The 23,721-nt window shown below is 44.7% G+C and overlaps 1 protein-coding gene across 4 annotated transcripts in view; it reads left to right on the top strand.

The window, feature by feature from the left end:
• Positions 1–8,313: 8,313 nt before the first annotated feature.
• Positions 8,314–23,721, top strand: part of LOC144479947 (carotenoid-cleaving dioxygenase, mitochondrial-like) — a 52,542-nt gene continuing 37,134 nt past the window's right edge. For 3 of the 4 annotated variants that reach the window (XR_013495588.1, XM_078199029.1, XM_078199030.1), the window contains exon 1: positions 8,314–8,533. Coding sequence is in view for 2 of the 4 variants with exons in the window: in XM_078199029.1 (XP_078055155.1) it covers positions 8,431–8,533 (103 nt within the window). In the remaining 2 variants the exon portion in view is untranslated. Of the gene's footprint in view, positions 8,534–8,953; positions 8,986–23,721 lie in introns of those variants that run through there. The other variant, XM_078199032.1, reaches the window with a different exon arrangement.

Genomic DNA, 23,721 nt, shown 5'->3' with positions numbered 1-23,721 from the left:
CCGTTTAGCAGGCTTCCCGCTGGGCGCCATGGTCTTCGTGAATCTCCGGCATCCAGATTTCTGGCGCCATCAGCTCCTCACCAGAAATTGGCGCAGAGCTGAATAAATTATTAAAATGAAGATTTATATTTAATTAGTGGGCCCGGGACTGAAGCCTCCTGGCCTGCCAGAGTCTCCCCCAACCCCGCAAGGAGTAGTTCACTCCAGCGGGGTTTACAATAGCTCCCCACTTGCAGAGAGCTGGCGGCCCGACTCCGCTGGAGTGAAGGGGGCCATCAAGGCCCCCCCCAGAGGGTTGGGGGGGTGAGGGGATGTCCCCTGGGCATTGCCAGCTTGGCAGTGCCATCCTGGCCCTCTGGCCCTGCCCATCGGGCAGTGCCAACTGGATGGGGCCAGAGAGATGGGGTGTAATAGGGGTGTGGCCTCTGGGGGGTGGGAAGATTGGTGGGGAGGGGTCCTCTGCCACTCTGCACTCAGTGGTGACAGAGGGAGGGAGGCCAGTGATCGACGCTGGACGCCGGTGGGGGGAAGGTGAGTTGGGGTGGGGGTCGGGGCTGCCGGTTTGGGGGTTGTGTTGAGGCTGGCCTGGACACGTGGGGGAGGCCAGCAATCAGACCGGGGGGGGGGATCGGAGGGGCAGCGCTGCAAGGTTGCAGAGCTGGCCAGCGATCAGGTGACTAACAATACAGGGCTACTGCACATGCGCCGATCTCGGCCCTGACAGATTGTTGCATGCACAGTGGCCCGGCCCGCTCAGTGCTATGCTGCTGGCCTCTCCAACAGGAATAGGCACCAACCCTGCATTTTTAATGATATTGCGCTCTGTAACGCACTGAGTGTGGGAGATTCATTTTGAAATTCCCGCTGAAGAAAACCAGCAGAATTTACTCCAGTTTTTACACGAATTCGACACTTAGAATTTTTTTGGGAGAATCTCACCTGATTTTTCTCCTTGTGGGAGAGTCTAGAACTAAAGGACATAGTTTACTGTCCCCACCAGGAACACATTAAAAATTAGGGGTCTGTTATTTAAGACAGAGATAGAAGAATTTTTGTCTCACAGAGGGTTATTAGTCTGGAATTCCAAAGAGATTGGTGGAGTCAATTGCTGGGTCAATGAATATGTTCGTGGCTGAGTTGGAGAGATTTTTGATTGACAACAGAGTCAAGTTTAATGGAGGACATGCAGGAAATGGAGTTGAGGGCACAAATGGATCAACCATGCTTTATCGAGTAGCGTAGCAGGCTCAAAGGCCTGAATAATCTGCTCCTGCTCCTAATTCTTGTGTTCAAAGCAATACTGAGGTTGTTGTACTTCAAATGGGACTTTAGACCTCCTCAGATAGATGTATTTTGAACATTTGTACTATGTTGAACAAGAGTTCTTCCTGTGCTCTGACCATCCTTACTAAAATGGATTATCTTTACATTGCTGTTTGTGGAAGCTTGGTGTATCTAAATTAGTTGCAATGTTTTCTACATTACAACAATGAATAAACTGCAAAAATACTCTGTCAAGAAGTTGTGAAAGATGCTTAATGCATAGAAGCCTTTTTTAATGATGGTAAGAAGTCTCACAACACCAGGTTAAAGTCCAACAAGTTTATTTGGTAGCATGAGCTATCGGAGTGGGCATATATAGACACAGACTCAATTTATAAGATATTGGTTGGAATGTGAGTCTTAACAGGTAATCAAGTCTTTTCAGGTGCAGGCAATGCGAGTGGAGAGAGGGTTAAGTACAGTTAAAGAAGTGTGAATTATCTCAAGCCAGGACAGTTGGTGAGATTTTGCAAGCCCAGGCAAATCGTGGGGGTTACAGATAGTGTGATAGTGAACCCAAGTTCCCGGTTGAGGCCGTCCTCATGTGTGTGGAACTTGGCTATTAGTTTCTGCTCGGCGATTCTGCGTTGTCATGTGTCTTGAAGGCCGCCTTGGAGAACGCTTACCCGAAGATCAGAGGCTGAATGCCCTTGACTGCTGAAGCATTCCCCAACAGGAAGGAAACACTCCTGTCTTGATTACCTGTTAAGACTCACATTCCAACCATGATCTTGTAAATTGAGTCTGTGTCTATATATACCCTGCTTGTGAACCCAATCCTCCACTCACCTGATGAAGGGGCAGCACTCCGAAAGCTCGTGATACCAAATAAACCTGTTGGACTTTAACCTAGAGTTGTGAGACTTCTTACTGTGCCTACCCCAGTCCAACGCCGGCCCTCCACATCATTTTTTAATGATGACAGCTATTTTTCATGCAATGTTGCTCCTATTTCAATGGTGAAGTCTTTTTTTTACAATCTAGTTACCTACTATTTTAATAATGATCAAGGAAGTAAAGAACTGATAATGATGATAAAAAGGTCTGCATACCTTGCTCTTTTGCCATTTTATTGACAAACATGCAGAATTTAAAATGCATTTAATAAATCATGCATCTCTGAGTGTTAACATCACATGGCCATAGAGTGTCTGATGCTCCTTTGTTATTTGCTAATCAGAATTAAATAAGCTACATCAGGATTCCTAATGAGCAACTTGTGGTTATTGGCGACACTATTGGAAAACTATTATACATGACGAATCCATTCTGTGTGGTAACATTTAGTGTCACCTAAAGTGAACTGGCAGGAAATTCAGTTGTAAAAACTCCAAATGGAGGGTCCAAGCATTATTAGGGCAGCTAGAGATGTGTAACATGTCCAGGAAACAAAAAATATGTTTTTCTCTGATAGTATTTCCTCCAATAGCTGTGCTCCTTTCAGCTGGATGATTGATTTGCTTAGCATTGATACTGTTTAAGTGGCTCACATGTATCCACAATGGCATGCTGAGATAAATCCCAATATTCAATTAACCTTTTTGATTGTTTTTATGCGTCTACTAGCTTTTAATAATTTGGGTACTTAAACTTCCAAGTATGTACTCTTCTAGCTTTGCTTTATTTAGAAAATGCTCCAATTTCTCTTTCTTGGCCCAAAATGGATGACTTTACATTGAACTTCACTTGCCATAATTTCGTCTACTCGTTTTATCCATGCCCCATTTGTAACTCCTTGCTCCCAACTCACTACCCCTCATTACTTAGTACCATCTCAAAACTTAGATATACAATTCTTTCATCCTTCATCTAAATCATTAAGTATAGTGAAAAGCTGAGACTCTAGAACAGATCCTTAGGGAATGCCACTTGTCACATTCTGCTATTCAGATTACACACACATTATCCCCCTTCTTCTCCCCTACAGCCTTAACAATTTTTGTAATCGAAAGGCTGCTTCCAATTTTTTATGCACTTATTTTTGTTAATATTCTCTTGGATGGAATTATATTGAATATGTTTTGGAAGTGCACATCGATAACTACCTAATCAGTGACACCCTCAGAAGACTCATTTAGATTAGTCAGACAAAGCTTGCCTTTAATAAGCCCATGCTGGCTGGCTCTCATCAGCTTATATTTATTAAAAAAGCTGCATCCAGGGAAAGCATTCACTCTCACTCTCTCCCACACTAACTCTGTCCCACATTCACTCACTCTCGCTGTCTCCCACACTCACTCATTCTCTTTACCTCACTCATTCTCACCCTTTCCACCTTCACTCTCTCCCACACTCACTCATACTTTCTCACTCACTCTCCCTCTCCCCACATTCTCTTTCTCTCTCTGTCTTTTCCACGCTTGCCCGCTCCCCCACACACACTCTCTTTCTCCCTCACTCACTATCTCTCACTCTCTCCCGCACACACTCTTTCTCCTTCAATCACTCTCTTCCACACAAGTGCCTCTTCTTCTGGAGCACAGTCACCATTCACAGTGTTTCTCTTCCTTTCCTCCCACACATTTGCTGCTGGTTCCACTATCCAGAATTTTGAAAACTTTCCCCGGGGCTATCTGCAGGCATTGGGCTGTGTTTTGAGCAAGCCTGCTCTCTTTAACGTGGATGATTGACACTTTTATTGGGCTGTTGTAACATCCAAGCTTGCAGATTTCCCTCCCATCTGGTGAAATGTACTGGATCCTGAAAGCAGAAGTGAAGCACCATATATATATATATTTTAAATGCTTTACTCCGTCCTTAAATCCACAAATCTAATGCTTAGAGTGGACCAGGCAAACCCAAATCCATTCATTGCTTGCTCCAAAAACCAAATTCAAAATCCAATTCATGGTCCCCACAAGAGACAAACAATACCCAAGCTGACAAAATAAGGCATTGCACCCCATCTTGGGCTTGTACCGACACTTGATACCAGTCAAAAGGCCATGAAGCACCATATCATTATGTGTAGACAAGAAGGCTATTGTGCAGGATTTTGTGAGCAGTATCTGGGAAAACCCCATGTCTATCCCTTTAGGATGGCACTTTTTACCAACCCTTATCTCCACCTGCACAACAAGAAGTACATACAGAGATCAAAGAGAGGAGATCAGCTGTAACAACCACCAGAGGCCCCATTTGCCTGACTTCTTGAAGTCAAAGCTCTTCAAAGAGCATTTCAAATATATCAGCCCTCGTACTCCGAATTCACCAAGTTCCATAATCCTTATCAGCTATCTTCCAGTCACTATCAAATTGTCTTCCTTCAATCCCAATTTATTGGTCTTGTTCTTGTTTCATTCCAAAGATGAATGCTAACACCAAATCCAGACATAAGAAAGTCAAAGAAACATCAGTATTAAAAAAATGACTAATTGCCCATATGCAAACCTGTGCAGGGTGTTTGTTTTATCATTTTGGAGCTCCTGCAAAGCGTTTCTGTGGAGACCACAGTTTCTGAGGTGACCAGCACTATTTCCATTGATACTTCCAATGGACTTGAACAGCTCTAGGCTGGTTGATTGGTACCAGTAATTACACTGGAGTAGTGTCTAGTGAGCGAGTGGCCTTAAGTATAACTTCTTCGGTCAGGCCACTTCCCCTTTCAACAAACCTCAAAGTCAACTGTCTGCACTCATGTCAGCAGTATTTGCTGACATTGTAGCCATCTCATGTCCCAACAGCAATTTGTAATCAGCAAGCAGGGGAGACTGTGGCACAGTGGTATTGTCACTAGACTAGAACCCAGAGACCTGAAATCTGGAATTAAAAGTCTAACAATACCATGAAATCATTGTCGATTGTCAGAAAAATCCATCTGGTCACCACTGTCCTTTAGGGAAGGAAATCTGCCGTCCTTACCTGATCAGGCCTACATGTGACTCCAGAGCCACAGCAATGACTCTCAAATGCCCTCTGAAATGGAGGATAGTTAGGGATGGGCAATAAATGCTGGGCACAGCCAGCGATGCCCACATCCTATAAAAATGAATAAATAATTTTTTTAAAGCAGCATGGATATTGTGCGCTGCCTACAGTGGCAGATTTACAGTTGGTTGGGCCCTGTGCTCAGATTCATTTTTGGGTCGTCCTCCCTCCCCCCTGTAGCGGGATCCCTCTTTTTAACTCCACTGGGCTTATTTTAGGTTTGGTTCTCCGTCACCCACAAACCCCACCAATGCCCGAGTGATTCTCTCTCTTGCCGATGGAACAATGGCCACCTTGCGTCTACTTCACTAGAGTAGCGCTCCCAAGAGAGAGAAAAGGAATCTGCTGCCTATCCACTACCTGGCAGCCTTTCCTGAGTGGGCGGTTTCGAAGCGCCCAGGGTACCCTCAGTTCTAGACTCCGGAATTATGGTAAGGAATATTTATATTGTGACTTAGTCAGAGATCATTGGTGAGAAATTGAAAAGATCAAAACGGACTCCAATGGAAGTCAAAGATATATATATATATATGTATATTAAAACATCAAGGTCAAAGGTCACCAAACACCAGGAAAACAACACACCATGCCTTATGCTCTACAAGACTATAACTATGGAAGGAATACTAAACGGACGCCACGGAATTCTTACTTTATACAAGTTTACCACGTCTTAAACTATGAAAGGTACATGCAAAAGCCCCCCCCTTTCCCCAAAGCCTCATCCACTATGATGATCTCGGGAACTTCGCGAATTACCAGGGGATACTCACAATCCTAGTTTAAATTGCTCAGTGGGCTTCGGGCTGCGTGCTGAAGACGAACGAGAGGCAGGAAACAGGAGAGGAGTGCTGTCATGCTGGTCCGAAGAGAAAAGAGCAAGAAATGGCCGGCCTGACCATCCTTTTATATTGTAAACTTGAATTATTTTCCTGCCAACTCCGCCCCCCTTCCAGCCGGCAGTTCCACAGACAAAGGCTTGCTCGTTATCTGCAGCTGCGATCTTACAGTCCATAGAGACCAGATGGTCCCATCCCAGGTGATAGGTCTCTTGCTGTCCTGTATTGTTCCATCGGAGATCGTTTAATTGTTTTCCCATTAGGGAAATGGGCTTCTCCTCGCTCTGGGACAAGGCCATTATCACCTGTATTGAGTCCAGACCAGGTGCATTGTCTTGCTGCCGGCCTAGTCTGGTGATGTCGTCAGGTCCTTTTGTGCTGCTGATAACCTAATCAGCAGTCTGTCTGGTTTCTGGCTGCTTGCAATTTTTGGACTGGGCCCCTTCACACACACACACACACAGGCTGGCTGGGCTCCCTGGGACATTTTTGGTCAAGTCCTACAGCCAAGTGTGGCCACTTTCACAGTTCTTTAGGGTTCAAGTCCTTTTCCCAGCTCATAAAAAAAGGCCTGAGTTGCCCGAAAAACTTACACCCCCCGAAGGACCCGAAGCTAATACACAGAAACATGCTTGTTTGAATAATTGCTTCTTCTCTGAATGCAAGATTATAAATATTGTGAGTCCGTACTGCCAGAACGAGTAACACATTGTGGAGACCACAAGTCGAGATATGATATCTTGCAGTTAAGAAATACATCATCTACTATTTCATGTTGCTGACAACAGAGAGGCTCACGTTTTGGGATTTGGAGCTTCTTTTAAAGAGACACCATTCCCACTGGTCGATAACCCAGAATATTTCAAAGTCTTTACGAATATACACGGCACCCATTTTCCTCTTAATTTTGCCAACTGTATTACAATAACATCATCAGATACAAATGTAACATCGAACAACAACACCGTTGGCTCCCACTAACCTGTGACTTAAAAAATAGAAAGAAGTTTGTTACATTTGAATGTAATTTATAATACTGAGGATAGTCTTCTGTCACCATCACCCTTTATTTGTTTAAAGTGCTGCTCAGTGGCTACAGAGGCGAATGATTGCCAGCCTGAGTGGAGCCAGCTGGTTTTAAACCCCCACTGCTTCTTCCTGATTGTGGGAGCCTCCACTCACCTAACAAGGGAGCTCTTATTTTGTGAGGTACATAGGGAGTCTGTTGACGATCCCCATGGCTATAACATCCCTCCCCCACCTTTCTTCCCCAACACCCCTGCCACGAGAGGATCTTTTCCACCACTTCGTGTGGTTGAGCTTCCTGAGTGTTGTTGGAGCTGCATTCATCCAGACAAGTGGAGAATCTTCCATCACACTCCTGACTTGTGCCATAGAATCCTACAGTGCAGAAGGAGGCCATTCGGCCCATCGAGTCTACACCGACCACAATCCCACCCAGACCCTATCCCCATAACCCCATGTATTTACCCTAGCTAGTCTTCCTGACACTAAGGGGCAATTTGGCATGGCCAATCCACCTAACCTGCACATCTTTGGAGTAAGAAGTCTCACAACACCAGGTTAAAGTCCAACAGGTTTATTTGGTAGCAAATACCATAAGCTTTCGGAGCACTGCTCCTTCGTCAGATGGAGTGCACAGTGCACAGACACAGAAATCAAGTTACAGAATACTAATTAGAATGCGAATCTCTAAAGCCAGCCAGGTCTTAAAGGTACAGACAATGTGGCTGGTTTGTTGTGTTGCAGTGAGTAGTTCAGTACCATCGGTGCAGCAAAAAATCTGACAAACTATAGAAGCTAGTGACCAAGTTTGTTGGTAAAATATTTCACAGATGCATATTCTACGTGTCACGGGGAAAATATTGCTACAGTTTTTTTGGATTATCATCACTCCACATCTTTGGAGTGTCAGAGATAGTGGACAGGTTTTCGGGAGTCAGGAGGTGAGTTACTCGTCACTAATTTATCCTTTCAACTAGAATCTTGGGGGCATGTCAATTCAAGTGTGTTCACATTCTAGCGATTGAGGTCCTTCCTGATCCAGTATTGGCGTGAAATGGAACCCTCTCCTTTACACAATCGCTTTCCGAATCAAGTTGGCCCCGTGCCAGTTGGCACTTCTCACTGCGATTTTCAGTGGCTGCAAATGCATCGACATGTGGGACTTTTATTTTGGTATTTTTACTGCCATTGCAAAAGCTTGTCACAGCCGCTGGTTTGTTGTGTTGCAGTGAGTAGTTCAGTACCATCGGTGCAGCAAAAAATCTGACAAATTATAGAAGCTAGTGACCAAGTTTGTTGGTAAAATATTTCACAGATGCATATTCTACGTGTCACGGGGAAAATATTGCTACAGTTTTTTTGGATTATCATCAAGGACCTAACCAGTGTTATTTCCAAGGCATTGAAGGACGTTCCAGGTAAACAAGGCATGATTTATTTCTTAAAATGCATGTCGATTTTTTTTAAAAACGCAACCACTTAAGTAATTTTATTCATAAAATTATATCTTATAAGATTTTGCTTCTTTATTTCAGCGGCTATGCTGTTCACATTTCAAATGAGTGAGTTGTGGTGCATTGAAATTTGATACAAGTGAAGCTACGTAAGATCAGAATCTTTTCTGCTTTGGACGATTCGTTAAAATAAAGAACCAATAAATAATAAAAACTCGGAGATATAGTTTGAAATAAGTCACCCCTAGGTTGGCTAGTTTTAATCTGACCTAATGAATTTGCATTCATATAGCACCTTAAAGTGATCACACGTCCCAAGGCATTTTACAGTTTTTGACCAAAGTTTGACACCAGGCCACGTGACAAGATATCAGACCGGATGACAAAAGATCTTGATCGCAAGCCTAGGCTTTAAGGTGCATGTTAAAGGAGGAAAAAGAGGTCGGAAGGCAGAGAGATTGAAGGATGGAACTTCCGAGCTTAGGGTCTGGGCGATGTGGGGATTGGCCACATCGCCGAGATGTGGAGCAATTAAAATTGAGAATGTCCGAGAGGCTGGAGTTGGGGAGTGTGGAGATCTGGGAGGGTTATGTGGCTGGAGGCAATTACTGAAAGTGAGGGGCGAGGACAGGGTAGGATTTGAAAACAAGGATGAGAATTTAAAAATTAACTGCTGCTTAACTGGGAGGTAATGTAGGTCAGCAAGTACAGGGAGATGAGGGAGCAAGAACTTGGTGCAGGTTAGGCAGAAGGATTTTGAATGACCTCAGGTGGCCAGAGGGTAAAACTAGGGAGGATGGCCAGAGGTACAACAGAATAGTCAAACTGGAGGGAACAAAGGCATAAGTTCATAAGATATAGGAGCGGAATTAGGCCATTTGGCCCATCGAGTCTGCTCCGCCATTCGGCTATGGCTGATATGCTCCTCATCCCCATCTTCCTGCCTTCTCCCCATAACCCTTCAACCCATTACCAATTAAAAATCTAACTCCTTAAATTTACTCACTGTCCCAGCATCCACCACACTTTGGGGTAGCGAATTGGGGAATGAATGAGGGTTTCAGCAACGTATAAGCTGAGAGTGGTAAATTTATGCTGCTTAATATCTGTTGTCTTAGTAATGGTGTGAATATATGGTAGAATGCTCACCTTGGGGTCATATGTAACAGCACGGTTAGAAAAAGTCTGGCTTAACTTCACAAAGTTGCTGGAGAGTGGGATAGAATCATAGAATTCTACAGTGTAGAAGGAAGCCATTCAGCCCATCAAGTCTGCACCAACCACACTCCGAGCCAGTCCCTATCACCATAACCCCATGTACTTACCTTAGCTAGTCCCTTGACACTAAGAAGCAATTTAGCATGGCCAGTCTACCTAACCCACACATCTTTAGAGCATGGTTGGAAACTGGAGCACCCGGAGGAAACCCATGCAGACACAGGGAGAATGTGCAAACTCCACACAGACAGTGACCCAAGCTGGGAATCGAACCCGGGTCCCTGGTGCTGTGAGGCAGCAGTGCTAACCACTGTGCCACCGTGCCACCCAAATGGGATCGAGTCCGTGGTTAGGGAGCGGAGTTATGATAAGGCCAAAAGGCAATGGCAGAAAAAGCAAACATTTGATTGGGTACATGGGGAGGAAAGATGATTAAATAGGTTTGGTATGCGGTTTTCTTGGTAGCAACTATTTAATGGCAGATAAGTCTTAAGTTTGAAAATGTTGGTCCTAGCAAAGGACACCAGCAATTTGTATTTACATCACCCTTTAACGTAGACAGAAAACACAGAACATGTCACAGAGACACAATCATAAAAATGGATGCTGAACTAAAAAAGGGGATATTGAGGAACCAAAAATTTATTAAAACAATTAGATTGAAGGTGTGTCTCAAAGGAGGAAAGTGACCTGGAGAGCTGGAGGTATTCAGGGAGGAAATTACAGAATGGAGGATCAATGTGGCTAGATGCATGGCTGATAAATAATGAGGAAAATAGAAAATATTTACAAGGTCTGAGTCAGGAACATAAAGTTGAGAGAGGGGAGATTATTAGGCAGAAGATTAGAAAGATCTCATTGAAATACATAAAACTGACAGAGCTGGACAGACTGCACGTAGGGATGATGGTCCCCCTCATTTTGGGGGGGATGATCTTGAACAAGGGGTCACAGTCTCAGGATGCAGGGTAGGTCATGAAGGACTGAGATGAGGAGAAAAGTCTCCACTTCCACAGGTGAACCTATGGAATTCTCTTTCACAGAAGGCTGTGGAGGCCAAGTTACTGAATATATTTCAGAAGGAAGTAGATCGTTTTCTAGACTCTGAAGGCATTAAGGGGTAGGGGAGAGAGCAGGTGTATGGGATTGAGATAAAGGATCAGCCATGATGATATTGAATGATGGAACAGATTCAAAGTGCCAAATAACCTACTCCTGCTTCTATTTTTTTATGTTTCTATGGATGGGGGTGGATGGAAAGTCTGTGAGGAATTTAAACGTGAGGATGAGATGTTGGGGGAAGTGAGAGCCGATGTAGATTATCAAGGACAGAGGTAGTGGATTGAGTGAGACTTGGTGAAAGATAGTAAATCGTCAGCACAATTTTCAATGAATTGAAATGTATCAAGAGTAGACCATGGGAGCATCGCAATAGTGACTGGAGATAGCAGCCATGAATGAGGTTTTCAGAGGTAGATAGTCTGAGGCAGGTGATGTTGTGGAGTGGAAAGCAGCAATCTTTGGAGGGCAAGTGGAGTCAGGCACTCGGCTCGAGGTACCCAAACTGCAAACAGTCTGGTTCAGCCCAACACAATGACCAGGCATCGCAATGAAATCAGCGGCAAGGATATAGCGTGTATAACGTAGGCAGAAGGCGCAATGACTTTTATCTTCCAGGCGTTTTGCTAGACAAAATGGTGGATCAAGCAAACATAGGGATCTGATTTTCTTTCCCCTTTAATTTTTTTAAGTACAAATCAAGACAAAGTCATGGGAGAGGCAATAAAAAATCGACAAGGAAGTATTCTAGGAATAGTTCCAGCCAGCAACATGATTTTCCACTTGAAAAATGCAGCGAAAACAGACAAACAATTTCATTTATTCTTAAAAGTTCAGATTGAAATATTACAGAAATTAATGGTTATTGAATATAAGAGGCCTACAATGAACCCTGCAGTTGTCTAAAACGAGACTACTGCACACAATCTACATTGTTGGAATATTTAAACATTTAAGATTTGGAATTTCGGTAAAGATCTTGGATGGTTGCAAATATTCTGCATTCAACACTTTCTGTGAATGCACCTTTACCTAAAATGACGTACTGGATGGAAAATCATCTATGTCTTCCAGGCATAGTCTCCTTAATCAACCCTCTCAACTCACAAAGAAAATTTCATGGGTTGGATTCTCCGACCTCATCCGTGCCTGGGATTCTCCAGTCCCACTGCAATGGTTGGAGATTTGGTTGAGCGCCAAATTCTCCGTTCTTGCTGTCAGCAGTAGCGTACGATACTGGAAAATTCCAGCCCTCATTTACATTAAAATTAATACAGTAGGAATTCCTAACTTGTAACAAACACCTTTGTAGCTCAGAGTTGGCAGAAGACTGGCCCAAGCCTTCTGTCAATGTAGTTTAGCATTTAGCAGCTCGGAGGATGCACAAGGTCTCCTCAGCAAGATGAGCTCTAATCAACAAAGGGATGATGATAACATATTTGAAAGAGAGAGGCATCGGAGGTGAGAGAATCTTTAACAATATCAGCGAACATGGGAAAGAGAAGTGGCCAAAAAGTTAGTGGGAAAGGGGTCAAGGGAGCGAAGGTGGATATCATTGATTAAGATGGATTCAAAGAGGTCATGAAGGGAGATAGTATAGAGACTAGAGAAATGTGAGTGCAAGGCTATGGCAGTTGGGAAGCTCAGAGCAAGTTTGACCCAGTGGGTTAGAGAAAGGGAGGGAAATAGTGGAGGCAGCTGATTGGATGGTCTCAGTGGTCAGCTGGATGATAGGGTTATCCTGTGATGAGAGACTTGAGTGAATTGGACCTGCGTTCTCTGGAGTTTGGAAGAATGAGAGGTGATGACATGGAAACATACAAGATTCTGGGCAGGATTTCCAGCTCTGCTCACCACCGGGATCGTCCAGTCCCACCAAAAGTCAATGGACTTTAGGCTGGACCTCCAAACCTCCTGTGGCAGATTCCCACCACAACAGGGCCAGAAAATCATAGAAATCATAGAAACCCTACAGTACAGAAAGAGGCCATTCGGCCCATCGAGTCTGCACCGACCACAATCCCACCCAGGCCCTACCCCCATATCCCTACATATTTTACCCGCTAATCCCTCTAATCTACGCATCCCAGGACACTAAGGGGCAATTTTAGCATGGCCAATCAACCTAACCCGCAGATCTTTGGACCAGCCCCTGAAGCAGATTGACAGGTTAGACACTGAGATGTTAGTTCCCTTGTCAGGAAATCTGCTAAATGAGGGCATGGCTGCATCTGTTGGCATATCTGAGAAAGTCTCGAGTCTGGCAAAGTGACTGGAGGGTGTCAAAATGCTGATGGATTAGGGCAGGAATTTGGCAGGGCACAGTATCTGTAAGGAAAGGAATGGAAGGAAACGTGATGACAGCAGAGAGGAGCCTATTGAAAAGAAGTAAATAAGAGGAAGGAAAAGGAAAATACATGGAATAAAGGTGATTGGCTTGGGTCCAGAGCAGCACCAAAACTGCAAGCAAATGGACATAAGAAAACTCAAGTTTCATAGGCCTGGTTATGTAGTAATATAAGAATCACAGAATACTACAGTGCAGAAAAGGCCCTTCGGCCCATCGAGTCTGCACCGACGCATGAAAGACCCTGACCTGCCCACCTCATCCTACTTGCCAGCACTTGGTCCATAGCTTTGAATGTTATGGCATAGCAAATACTCATCCTGGTACTTCTTAAAGGATGTGGGGCAGCCCACGTCCACCACTCTCCCAGGCAGTGCATTCCAGACTGTCACCACCCTCTGGCTAAAAAGGTTTTTCCTCAAATCCCCCCTAAACCTCCCACGTTTAACTTGTGTTCACTTGTAACTGACCCTTCAACGAAGGGGAACAGTTCCCTATCCATCCTGTCCATGCCCCTCATAATCTTAAACACCTCAATCAGATCACCCCTCAGTCTTCTCTGCCCCAGAGAAAACAACCCAAGCCTATCCAACCTCTCTTTATAACTTAAATGTTCCATCCCAGGCAGCATCCTGGTGAATCTCCTCTGCACCCACTCCAGTGCGTTCACATCCTTCCTATAATGTGGCGACCAGAACTGCACACAATACTCCAGCTGTGGCCTCACCAAAGTTCTATACAACTCCAACATGACCTCTCTGCTTTTGTAATCTATACCCCGATTGATAATGGCGAGTGTGCCATATGCCTTTTTCACCACCCTATTAACCTGACTTTCCACTTTCAGAGATCTATGGACAAACACATCAAGGTCCCTTTGTTCTTCGGAACTTCCTAGTGTCAGACCTTTCACAGTATACTTGTCAAATTACTCCTTCCAAAGTGTATCACCTCACACTTTTCAGGGTTAAATTCCATCTGTCACTTATCCGCCCATTTGACCATCTCGTCTATATCTTCCTGTAACCCAAGGATACATATATCTTAGTAGAATGGAAAGGAGACAATAGACAGAGTTGAGAGTTAAGGTCATTCATTCTGGTATAAAGTGATAGTAGGTAGGGTGGAATCAGAATGAAGCATCAAAGAGTTACTGCAAGTACAGGGACAGGTTTAGCAGGTAACTGAAGCCCAGAGGTTAGTACCAGAGGATATACTGAATGTGGGAAGGAAGATCCAGAAGGTATCCAAAATCAATTGTGGGACAGGAAATCTTTTTTTTTGGCGATTTTAGAAGTCATCATAGGATGGGATCCAAAATCGGCAAAGAATTGAACTTCCGCCTGGGAAATTGGAACTCTATCCAGGAACCAGAGTGCAACTGAAGTTGCAGAACCGGTAGGCCCATCACTGACTTGGCAGAGAACAACAGTGGTGGGGAAAGGGCTGAGAGCAGATCAAACTTACTTTAATACATGAGTAACAGAGCAGCAGATCAGAGACACAGCAACTGAGGGGGGAATCTTACCAAAAAATGGCAAAGTGTTGTTTCCAGTGAAAAAACCGGCGTGTTTATCTTCAGAGAAACCAGCCAGCTTTCTCCCCAGATCTTGCCACACTACCAAAAAAATCAAGGGGGCGTGTTTCATGCCATCATAGGGGTGGGCAGGGCCTAAATATGCCGACAAAGCCTGGCTGCACAGAGATCAGGGTGCCATCTTCCCGAGAACAAAGAACATTACTGCACAGGAACAGGCCCTTCGGCCCTCCAAGCCTGCACCGACCATGCTCCCCGACTTAACTAAAACCCCCTACCCTTCCGGGGACCATATCCCTCTATTCCCATCCTATTCATGTACTTGTCAAGACGCCCCTTAAAAGTCACTATTGTATCCGCTTCCACTACCTCCCCCGGCAACGAGTTCCAGGTACCCACTACTCTCTGTGTAAAACATCTGCCTCGTACATCTCCTTTAAACCTTGCCCCTCGCACCTTAAATCTATGCCCCCTAGTAATTGACTCTTCCACCCTGGGAAAAAGCTTCTGACTATCCACTCTGTCTATGCCTCTCATAATCTTGTAGACTTCTATCAGGTCTCTTCTCAACCTCCGTCGCTTCAGTGAGAACAAACCAAGTTTCTCCAACCTCTCCTCATAGCTAATGCCCTCCATATCAGGCAACATTCTGGTAAATCTTTTCTGTACCCTCTCCAAAGCCTCCACATCCTTCTGGTAGTGTGGCGACCAGAATTGAACACTATATTCCAAGTGCGGCCTAACTAAGGTTCTATAAAGCTGCAACATGACTTGCCAATTTTTAAACTCAATACCAGGCCGATGAAGACAAGCATGCCGTATGCCTTCTTGACTACCTTCTCCACTTGCATTGCCACTTTCAGTGACCTGTGCACCTGTACACCCAGATCCCTTTGCCTATCAATACTCTTAAGGGTTCTGCCATTTACTGTATATTTCCTATCTGTATTAGACCTTCCAAAATGCATTACCTCACATTTGTCTGGAATTACCTCACATTTGTGTCACCCCCCCCCCCCCCGCCCACCCAAGTTGGAGAAGCAAAATGGCCATCGTTGGCACCCCCTGCTCCTCCATCCGCTCTGGCCCCACAACTAAGTCTGAATGAAGCCCACCTCCATCCCCCAGGAGGCTCCCAATAGGGCCAGCCCTGGCATTGATTGGCACTGCCAGGTTGGCATGGGCATGGTGCCAATCTGGCAGTGCCATCCTGTGCCAAGGAGCCACTTCCCAATCATGTCCCTTTACCCCAGAGGCTATACTCACCTTTACCCTCCCCAGGGAGACCCCCATGACAGGTTCACATCCAGGTGCACCTGTTGTAAATGGCACTGGCATACCGCTGAATTTCCGTTGAGGAGGTCCCAAAGAAAGTGCTCGCTAAACATATTAAAATGAGCTTTCTGTAGTTCTGCGATGTGTTTCACGCCACTTCACTGGCGAGGGGCCGGTAAGGTCGGAGCTTTTAAACTTGCCAGCGCGAATCGCGCACTCCAGGTTTTGAGCAGACTCTGTCATTCCCACAGACGGAGAGTGCAGGCTCGGGGCGACGCAGCGGCACAGTGATTAGTACTGTTGCTTCACAGTGCCAGGGACCTGAGTTCAATTCCGGCCTTGGGTCACTGTCTGTCACTTTATACCAGAATGAATGACCTTAACTCTCAACTCTGTCTATTGTCTCCTTTCCATTCTACTAAGATATATGTATCCTTGGGTTACCGGAAGATATAGACGAGATGGAGTCTGCACATTCTCCCCGTGTCTGCATGGGTTTCCCCCGGGTGCTCTGGTTTCCTCCCACAGTCAAAAGATATACGGGTTAGGTAGATTGGCCATGCTAAATTGCCCCTTAGTGTCAGAGGGATTAGCAGGGTAAATACGTGGGGTTACGGGGATAGGGCCTGAGTGGGATTGTGGTCGGTGCAGACTTGATGGGCTGAATGGCCTCCTCCTGCACTGTAGGGATTCTATGAAAATCGCCCCCCCCATGTCGCAAGAGTATAGTCCAGTGGAAAAGTTAACACGTACAGACAAGCGTAGGTAGAACTTTCAAACATGAATGCGCCCTTCTCAAAACTACAGAAAATCTGACCCTCATTAAAAATCCCTTGTTAAGCCATTTACCAGACCACATCTCATTTATTAAACTCATTTTTTTCACTGCTGATTTGAATAAATATTCCTGAATAAATTGAAACCAATACTTTTAAAGAACAGAAGATCCTGGAAAAAATCAGCAAGTCTGGCAGCGTCTGGAAGGAGAGCAACAAATTTAACCTTTCGAGTCCGCTTGGTTTTTTGTCAGACATAAAAACAGAAAATACTGGAAGATCTCAACAGGCCTGACAGCACCTGTGGAGAGAGAACAGAGCCAACATTTTGAGAGTCGATGACCCCTCGAAGGGTTGGCTCTGTTCTCTCCCCAAGACGCTGTCAGACCTGCTGAGATTTTGCAGCAATTTCTGTTTTTGTTTCAGATTCCAGCATCTGCAGTATTCTACTTTTAGCTTGGTTTTTTGTTAGTACTGTTAAAGCTTTAGTTGATCCTTGCCGACACTTTGTGTTCCATCTCCAGTTACTGGGAGAAAATCGCTCCACTGGAGTTGACAGCTTTTGTGAATTTGGGTGCCTTCAATTTTCCAACAGGCATGATGAAGTATTTCGAGCAGGTTTTTCCGTTGTTGCGACTGGCATGCAGGATCATCTAAAGACAGAACATTGATGAAAATCAGGCATGGATGACTCAACACCTTATAACACAATCCTGAGTTTCCATCCATTTTAATTGAGAGACAGGAAATGCTGAATCTCAGATATTAAGTGTATAAAATATTACCTGGTTTGAGGAAGCCTCAGTGAAGAGCTGCTTAATTGTATTGAGTTAATACAACATAGAAAGAATCATAGAAAGAAATAGAATCATAGAAACCGTACAGTACAGAAAGAGGCCATTCGGCCCATCGAGTCTGCACCGACCACAATCCCACCCAAGCCCTACCTCCATATCCCTACATATTTTACCCACTAATCCCTCTAACCTACACATCCCAGGACACTAAGGGGCAATTTTAGCATGGCCAATCAACCTAACCTGCGCATCTTTGGACTGTGGGAGGAAACCGGAGCACCCGGAGGAAACCCACACAGACACGGGGAGAACGTGCAAACTCCACACAGACAGTGACCCAAGCCAGGAATCGAACCCGGGTCCCTGGAGCTGTGAAGCAGCAGTGCTAATCACTGTGCTACCGTGCCGCCCAGAGGTACTCACTTTACCTCTTTACTTTGGATTGCATTGTCACAAGTGACTTTCGAAGCTAAATGAATCATTACAGTGAAGAGGAAACTAAATATTTGGTGAAAATTATCAAAAGGTGCAAGGGAAGGAAAGGAAATGAGAGATATTGCTTTTGAGATGGAGCTTACGCTGCTGGCAGAAGGCAGAGAGTGGGGATAAAGGGGTCTTTTTCAGGATAGCAGCTGGTGACTCATGATGTGCCTCAGGGGTCAGTGCAGGGACCACAACTTTTCACAATATACATTAACGATTTGGAGGAAGGAACTGAAGGCACTATTGCTCAGTTTGCAGATGATACAAAGATATGTAGTTAGGAAGGCAAATGCAATGTTAGCATTCATGTCGAGAGGGCTGGAATACAAGAGCAGGGATGTACTTCTGAGGCTGTATAAGGCTCTGGTCAGACCCCATTTGGAGTATTGTGAGCAGTTTTGGGCCCCATATCGAAGGAAGGATGTGCTGGCCTTGGAAAGGGTCCAGAGGAGGTTCACAAGAATGATCCCTGGAATGAAGAACTTGTCGTATGAGGAACGGTTGAGGACTCTGGGTCTATACTCATTGGAGTTTAGAAGGATGAGGGGGGATCTTATTGAAACTTACAGGATACTGTGAGGCCTCGATAGAGTGGGCGTGGAGAGGATGCTTCCACTAGTAGGAAAAACTAGAACCAGAGGGTACAACCTCAGGCTAAAGGGACGATCCTTTAAAACAGAGATGAGAAGGAATTTCTCCAGCCAGAGAGTGGTAAATCTGTGGAACTCTGCCGCAGAAAGCTGAGGAGGCCAGGTCATTGAGTGTCTTTAAGACAGATAGGTTCTTGATTAATAAGGGGATCAGGGGTTATTGGGGAAAAGGCAGGAGAATGGGGATGAGAAAAATACCAGCCTTGATTGAATGGCAGAGCAGACTCGATGGGCCGAATGGCCTAATTCTGCTCCTACGTTTTATGGTCTTATGACCTAAAGAAAGCCACTTCCTGCATTGACGTATCTAGGAACTAGTTGTTGCTTGCTAAATTGTTCTGCATTACAAACAGCCACACCCCCTCATGCAAAAGAATCCATGTTTCTTTTTTAATTGAAATAATATTGAGAAATTCGACAAAAGGTTAAAACACATTTTTAATAATAATTGCTGGTTTTTAAAGCAGTGCGATGGCAGGCATTGGCACCAGCAGGACTTTTATTTTGACAGTGCTGTAACTACTAATTCAATTTGGAGTCTGTGATGTAAGGTTTTAACAATATGCATGGTGTTTTTGTCCCAGTGTTTCAAAGAAAGGATGAGCGTGGATTTCAGCCGGAGGTGGGTTCCAGGGTTTGTTATAAAGCAAGATTTCTCAAATGTTCTGTTCTCAATTTAGCAATCATTTTATTTTTAACTCATTTTTCCCAGCCTTCGGAAAGACAAGAAGGGCTTAATTCATAAGCTGAATCTTTATAGAACATTGCCAGTAGGTGGCCCAGCAAGAGTGTTTCCTGCTGTAGGCCCAACAAGCTGTACAGTAACCTGGCTCCCCTCACCGATACCCCGCCATCTATTTACTCCCACCCTGACCACCATTTGCACATCCCCCACTCCCACCGCCCCCCCCCCCCCCCACCACAATCAGACCTTTGCAACCACAATCTGCGCCTCCTGAAAGACATCTACCACCCAACTCAGGCCCCCAACTCTATCAGATCTGATGCTGACTGCAGTGAATCTTGCCATTATGCCATTGCACAGTTTCTTCTGTGTCCCACTGGATTAAAAAACCCACCACGCAAAGATACACTAAAAGATTAATATGTGATTGGAAAAAGCAGGCTTATGTTGAGGTTCAAGTTCTGGATATGACGGCCGGGTCTGAGGAAGAGAGATTTTACATATCTAGAGAGCTTGAAGAGGGAGCAGATCTTCGAGGATCTGAGACTTCCAAATAGCTGTACTTCATGGTTGAAGATGCACTGAAGGCATCTGTTTCTCAGTCCTCTGGCAGCCATTGCCACTGCATCTGCTTCTTATTCTTCATTGGCAGGGTCCACAGCATCAGCAGTGCAACCATCAGCCTCTTCAGAATCCTCTGGGAATCTACCATCAGTTCTATCCCAATGATAAATCTTCCAACATACAATTTGTGAGAAAAAGCTGCTGAAGATACCCACAAACAAGAATCTTTTCAACCTTTCAACATCCCAAGTGTTCTTAACTAATCTTCAAGTGTGGCTCATTGAAGCACGGGTGGTTTCCATGAGCATTTCCATATGCGTACCCCTTCTTTCTGGCGTTCTGGGCAGTGGCGAAGAGATAAACTGAAACCTTTAATTTCCTTCCTTTATTGCTTATAATCTGTGTTTCAATTTGGAAAAGTAAATGTGTGTGGTTCTAAAGTCCCATTTGCATGCTGTAAATTTTTTTTAAAAGCAGCAGGCTTTTGTGAGTTTAAATGCAAAGGATTATTTATTCACATGCTCACCCCAAAAATCTAAACATTACGTCATTCACACACCACTCAAAGATACACTAAAAGAAGATGGCACACTTTAAGGGCAGGATTTTCCGGCCACGCTCGCCCCAAACCCCAAAAGTTCCGCCCGCAGTCAACGAACCCTTGCATGGTCCGCCCTCCACCCGCTACGATTCCTGTTGGCGGGCGGGATGGGAAAATTCCCCCCGAAGTGTTCAACCAAAAGAATGTTTAACAGTTTATGTATTTAGCTTGTTGCTGGAGAACCATCATTGTAGGTCCAGTAATGAAAGGAGTCTTTTTCCACACTTGAATTGTGGTTCAGATGGCTGAAGTCAGATATCGAGATTGTTGAGGGAGTCCTTTGAAGAGGGGACTGTTGAACAGGCTATGAAGCGAGACATGTGTGGTTTTTGTATCAGGAGGTCAAATTTCTCTACAGATGGGTGTAGAGTTTTGGAATCAGACTGGAAGCTATTTTAAGATGTTCACATTAATATCCATGTCCCTCAAGCCTTTCAAATCATAAGACTATAAAACATGGAGCAGAATTAGGCCATTCGGCCTGACGAGCCTGCTCCACCATTCATATTTTTCTCATCCCCATTCTCCTGCCTTTCTCCCATAATCCCTGATGCCCTTATTAATCAAGAACCTATCTATATAAGAATCACAGCAGACTTTCTACAGAAGGGATTGTCCTTGCTTGATTTCAGACCCTTTTTCTGTTGTCTTTTCAATATCCGTACAGGAGGAAGTGCTGACAGTAACGGCAGGGGTTAATGTGCCCGATTCTTTGAATTATTTTTATTGATCTTTGCTGGTTCTTAAAAGCAAATATGACACTGCTTTTTGCTACAAACATTGACTTTTTCCTTGTCCTTCTGCAGACAGAAGGGCGGCACGGTAGCACAGTGGTTAGCACTGCTGCTTCACAGCTCCAGGGTCCTGGGTTCGATTCCCGGCTCGGATCACTGTCTGTGTGGAGTTTGCACATTCTCCTTGTGTCTGTGTGGGTTTCCTCTGGGTGCTCCGGTTTCCTCCCACAGTCCAAAGATGTGTGGGTTAGGTTGATTGGCCAGGTTAAAAATTGCCCCTTAGAGTCCTGGGATGCGTAGGTTAGAGGGATTAGCGGGTAAATATGTGGGGGTAGGGCCTGGGTGGGATTGTGGTCGGTGCAGACTCAATGGGCCGAATGGCCTCCTTCTGCACTGTAGGGTTTCTTCTTCTATGGTTTCTACTCAGACTGCCCAGGTCTTTCTGGCAAAGACTCATTATTTTCAACCAGTTTTAGTCATGTGACTAATACTTGTCCTGTCCACCTGGACAGCTATTGCAAGACAGGATGAGTTTCCACACTTGCTTCAGCCCAGCGCTTATGTTAGGGTTCCAACTTGGAGACATGAAATCTGGGCTTGTGTTTTGACTAAATCCCCAAACAAACTAAGTATGAATTCCACAAATAGTATGTGTCTTGACATGTCCATTCTGAGGGGAAGGCCCACCAAGGGTGATGCAATAGGAATGTTCCAGAAGCTTCAGGCAGCCTGTGTTGAAGTTGAAAAGGTCACCTGATCTTTGGCGGCCATCTTGACAATGTAGCAATGTCCGTTTTAAATAAAATTTCTGTTCCGGAAACCTCTACATGAACACCGAGACCATATTTAAAGTTAGGACCTGCCTTTACTGGGCATAACACTGGGATGTATTTAATAATGTTTCTATTGAGAATTTTCAACTCTATATTCAGAACAATGCGCAACAAATTTCCACGATTCAGTACAGTGCAGAACAATCATTATTTTGCATATATACATGGAGAAGACCAGCAAAGATCAATAAAAATAATTCAAAGAATCGGGCATTATAATCCCTGTCGTTGCTGTCAGCACCTCCTGCTGTATGAATATTGAAAGGACAACAGAAAAAGGGTCTGAAATAAGCGAGGATAATCCCTTGTGTAGAATGCCTGCTGTGATTTGGATGGCTTCAATGTGTTCAGGGGCATGGATATTAATGTGACCAGGCCACTTCAAAGGTTTTATAGAACACAGACAATAATAAAGATTTCCAACAGAAAGTTGCCTGAAATCACTATGCTAAAAGTGATCTCCACGTTTCCCAGGGCAAGAAGTAGAAGTCTCACCATGAGGCTCCCATTCTAGGGGAGGGTCTAGAGGTCAACTCTTCCCCATCAGCCCGAGCCCACAAACCCCCAGGTCCCTTGGGGGACCCTTCCCCTGTAGTCTGCACCTGGAGGAAACCCACGCAGACATGGGGAGAACATGCAAACTCCACATTGATAGTCACCTAAGACCGGAATGGAACCCAGGTCCCTGGTGATGTGAGGCAGCAGTGCTAACCACTAACCACTGGGGCGGCACGGTAGCACAGTGGTTAGCACTGCTGCCTCACAGCGCCAGGGATCCAGATTTGATTCCCGACTTGGTTCTGTCTGTGTGGAGTTTGCACGTTCTCCCCTGCGTGGATTTCTTCCCACATTCTGAAAGACGTGCTGGTTAGGTCATTGACCTGAACAGGCACCGGACTGTGGTGTCTAGGGGAATTTCAGAGCAACTTCATTGCAGTGTTAATGTAAGCCCTACTTGTGACTAATAAATAAACTTTACTTTATTTAACACTGTGCCACCATGGAATCTGCCCACGAATCCTGGAATTTTTTAGTGTTGGGCGTTAGGTGATTTTTTTTTTGCAATGTTGTGGATTGTTTTATTTAGAATATTGTTGATTGTTTTAGATTACTGTGGACTGTCTCAGTTGTCATGGTGGAACTTTTCATAGCTGTCAAAGTGTGAGCCGGGTTTTCTGAGCAGATTGTTGGATGTGGATTGGCCTGAAGCCTCCTCAGTGAAGTGGAAGCTCTGAATAAAAATTTTTTTTTTTCAGCGTTGTAGTTACAGAGCATCGACCAGGCAGGGGGAAGCCTCAGTGAAGAGCTGCGCAGTTGTACTGAGTTAATGCAGCGTGCCAGAGGTATTCGCTTTACCTCTTCACTTTAGATTGCATTGTCACAAGTGACTTTCGAAGCTAAATGAAGCATTACAATGAAGAGGAAACAAAATATTTGGTGAAAATTATCAAAAGGTACAAGGAAAGGGGAGGAAATTAGAGATATTGCTTTTGATATGGAGCTTACGCGACCATAGAAAGCTACTTCCTGCATCGACATATCTCGGACTTGATAAGTTGTTGCATGCTAAATTGTTGTGCATTACAAATGGCC

This window comes from Mustelus asterias, chromosome 27 (genome assembly GCF_964213995.1).
Source record: "Mustelus asterias chromosome 27, sMusAst1.hap1.1, whole genome shotgun sequence".
NCBI lineage: Eukaryota > Metazoa > Chordata > Chondrichthyes > Carcharhiniformes > Triakidae > Mustelus > Mustelus asterias.
Note: the sequence above shows the minus strand (reverse complement) of the source record. Positions and strands in the feature narration are given on the sequence as shown.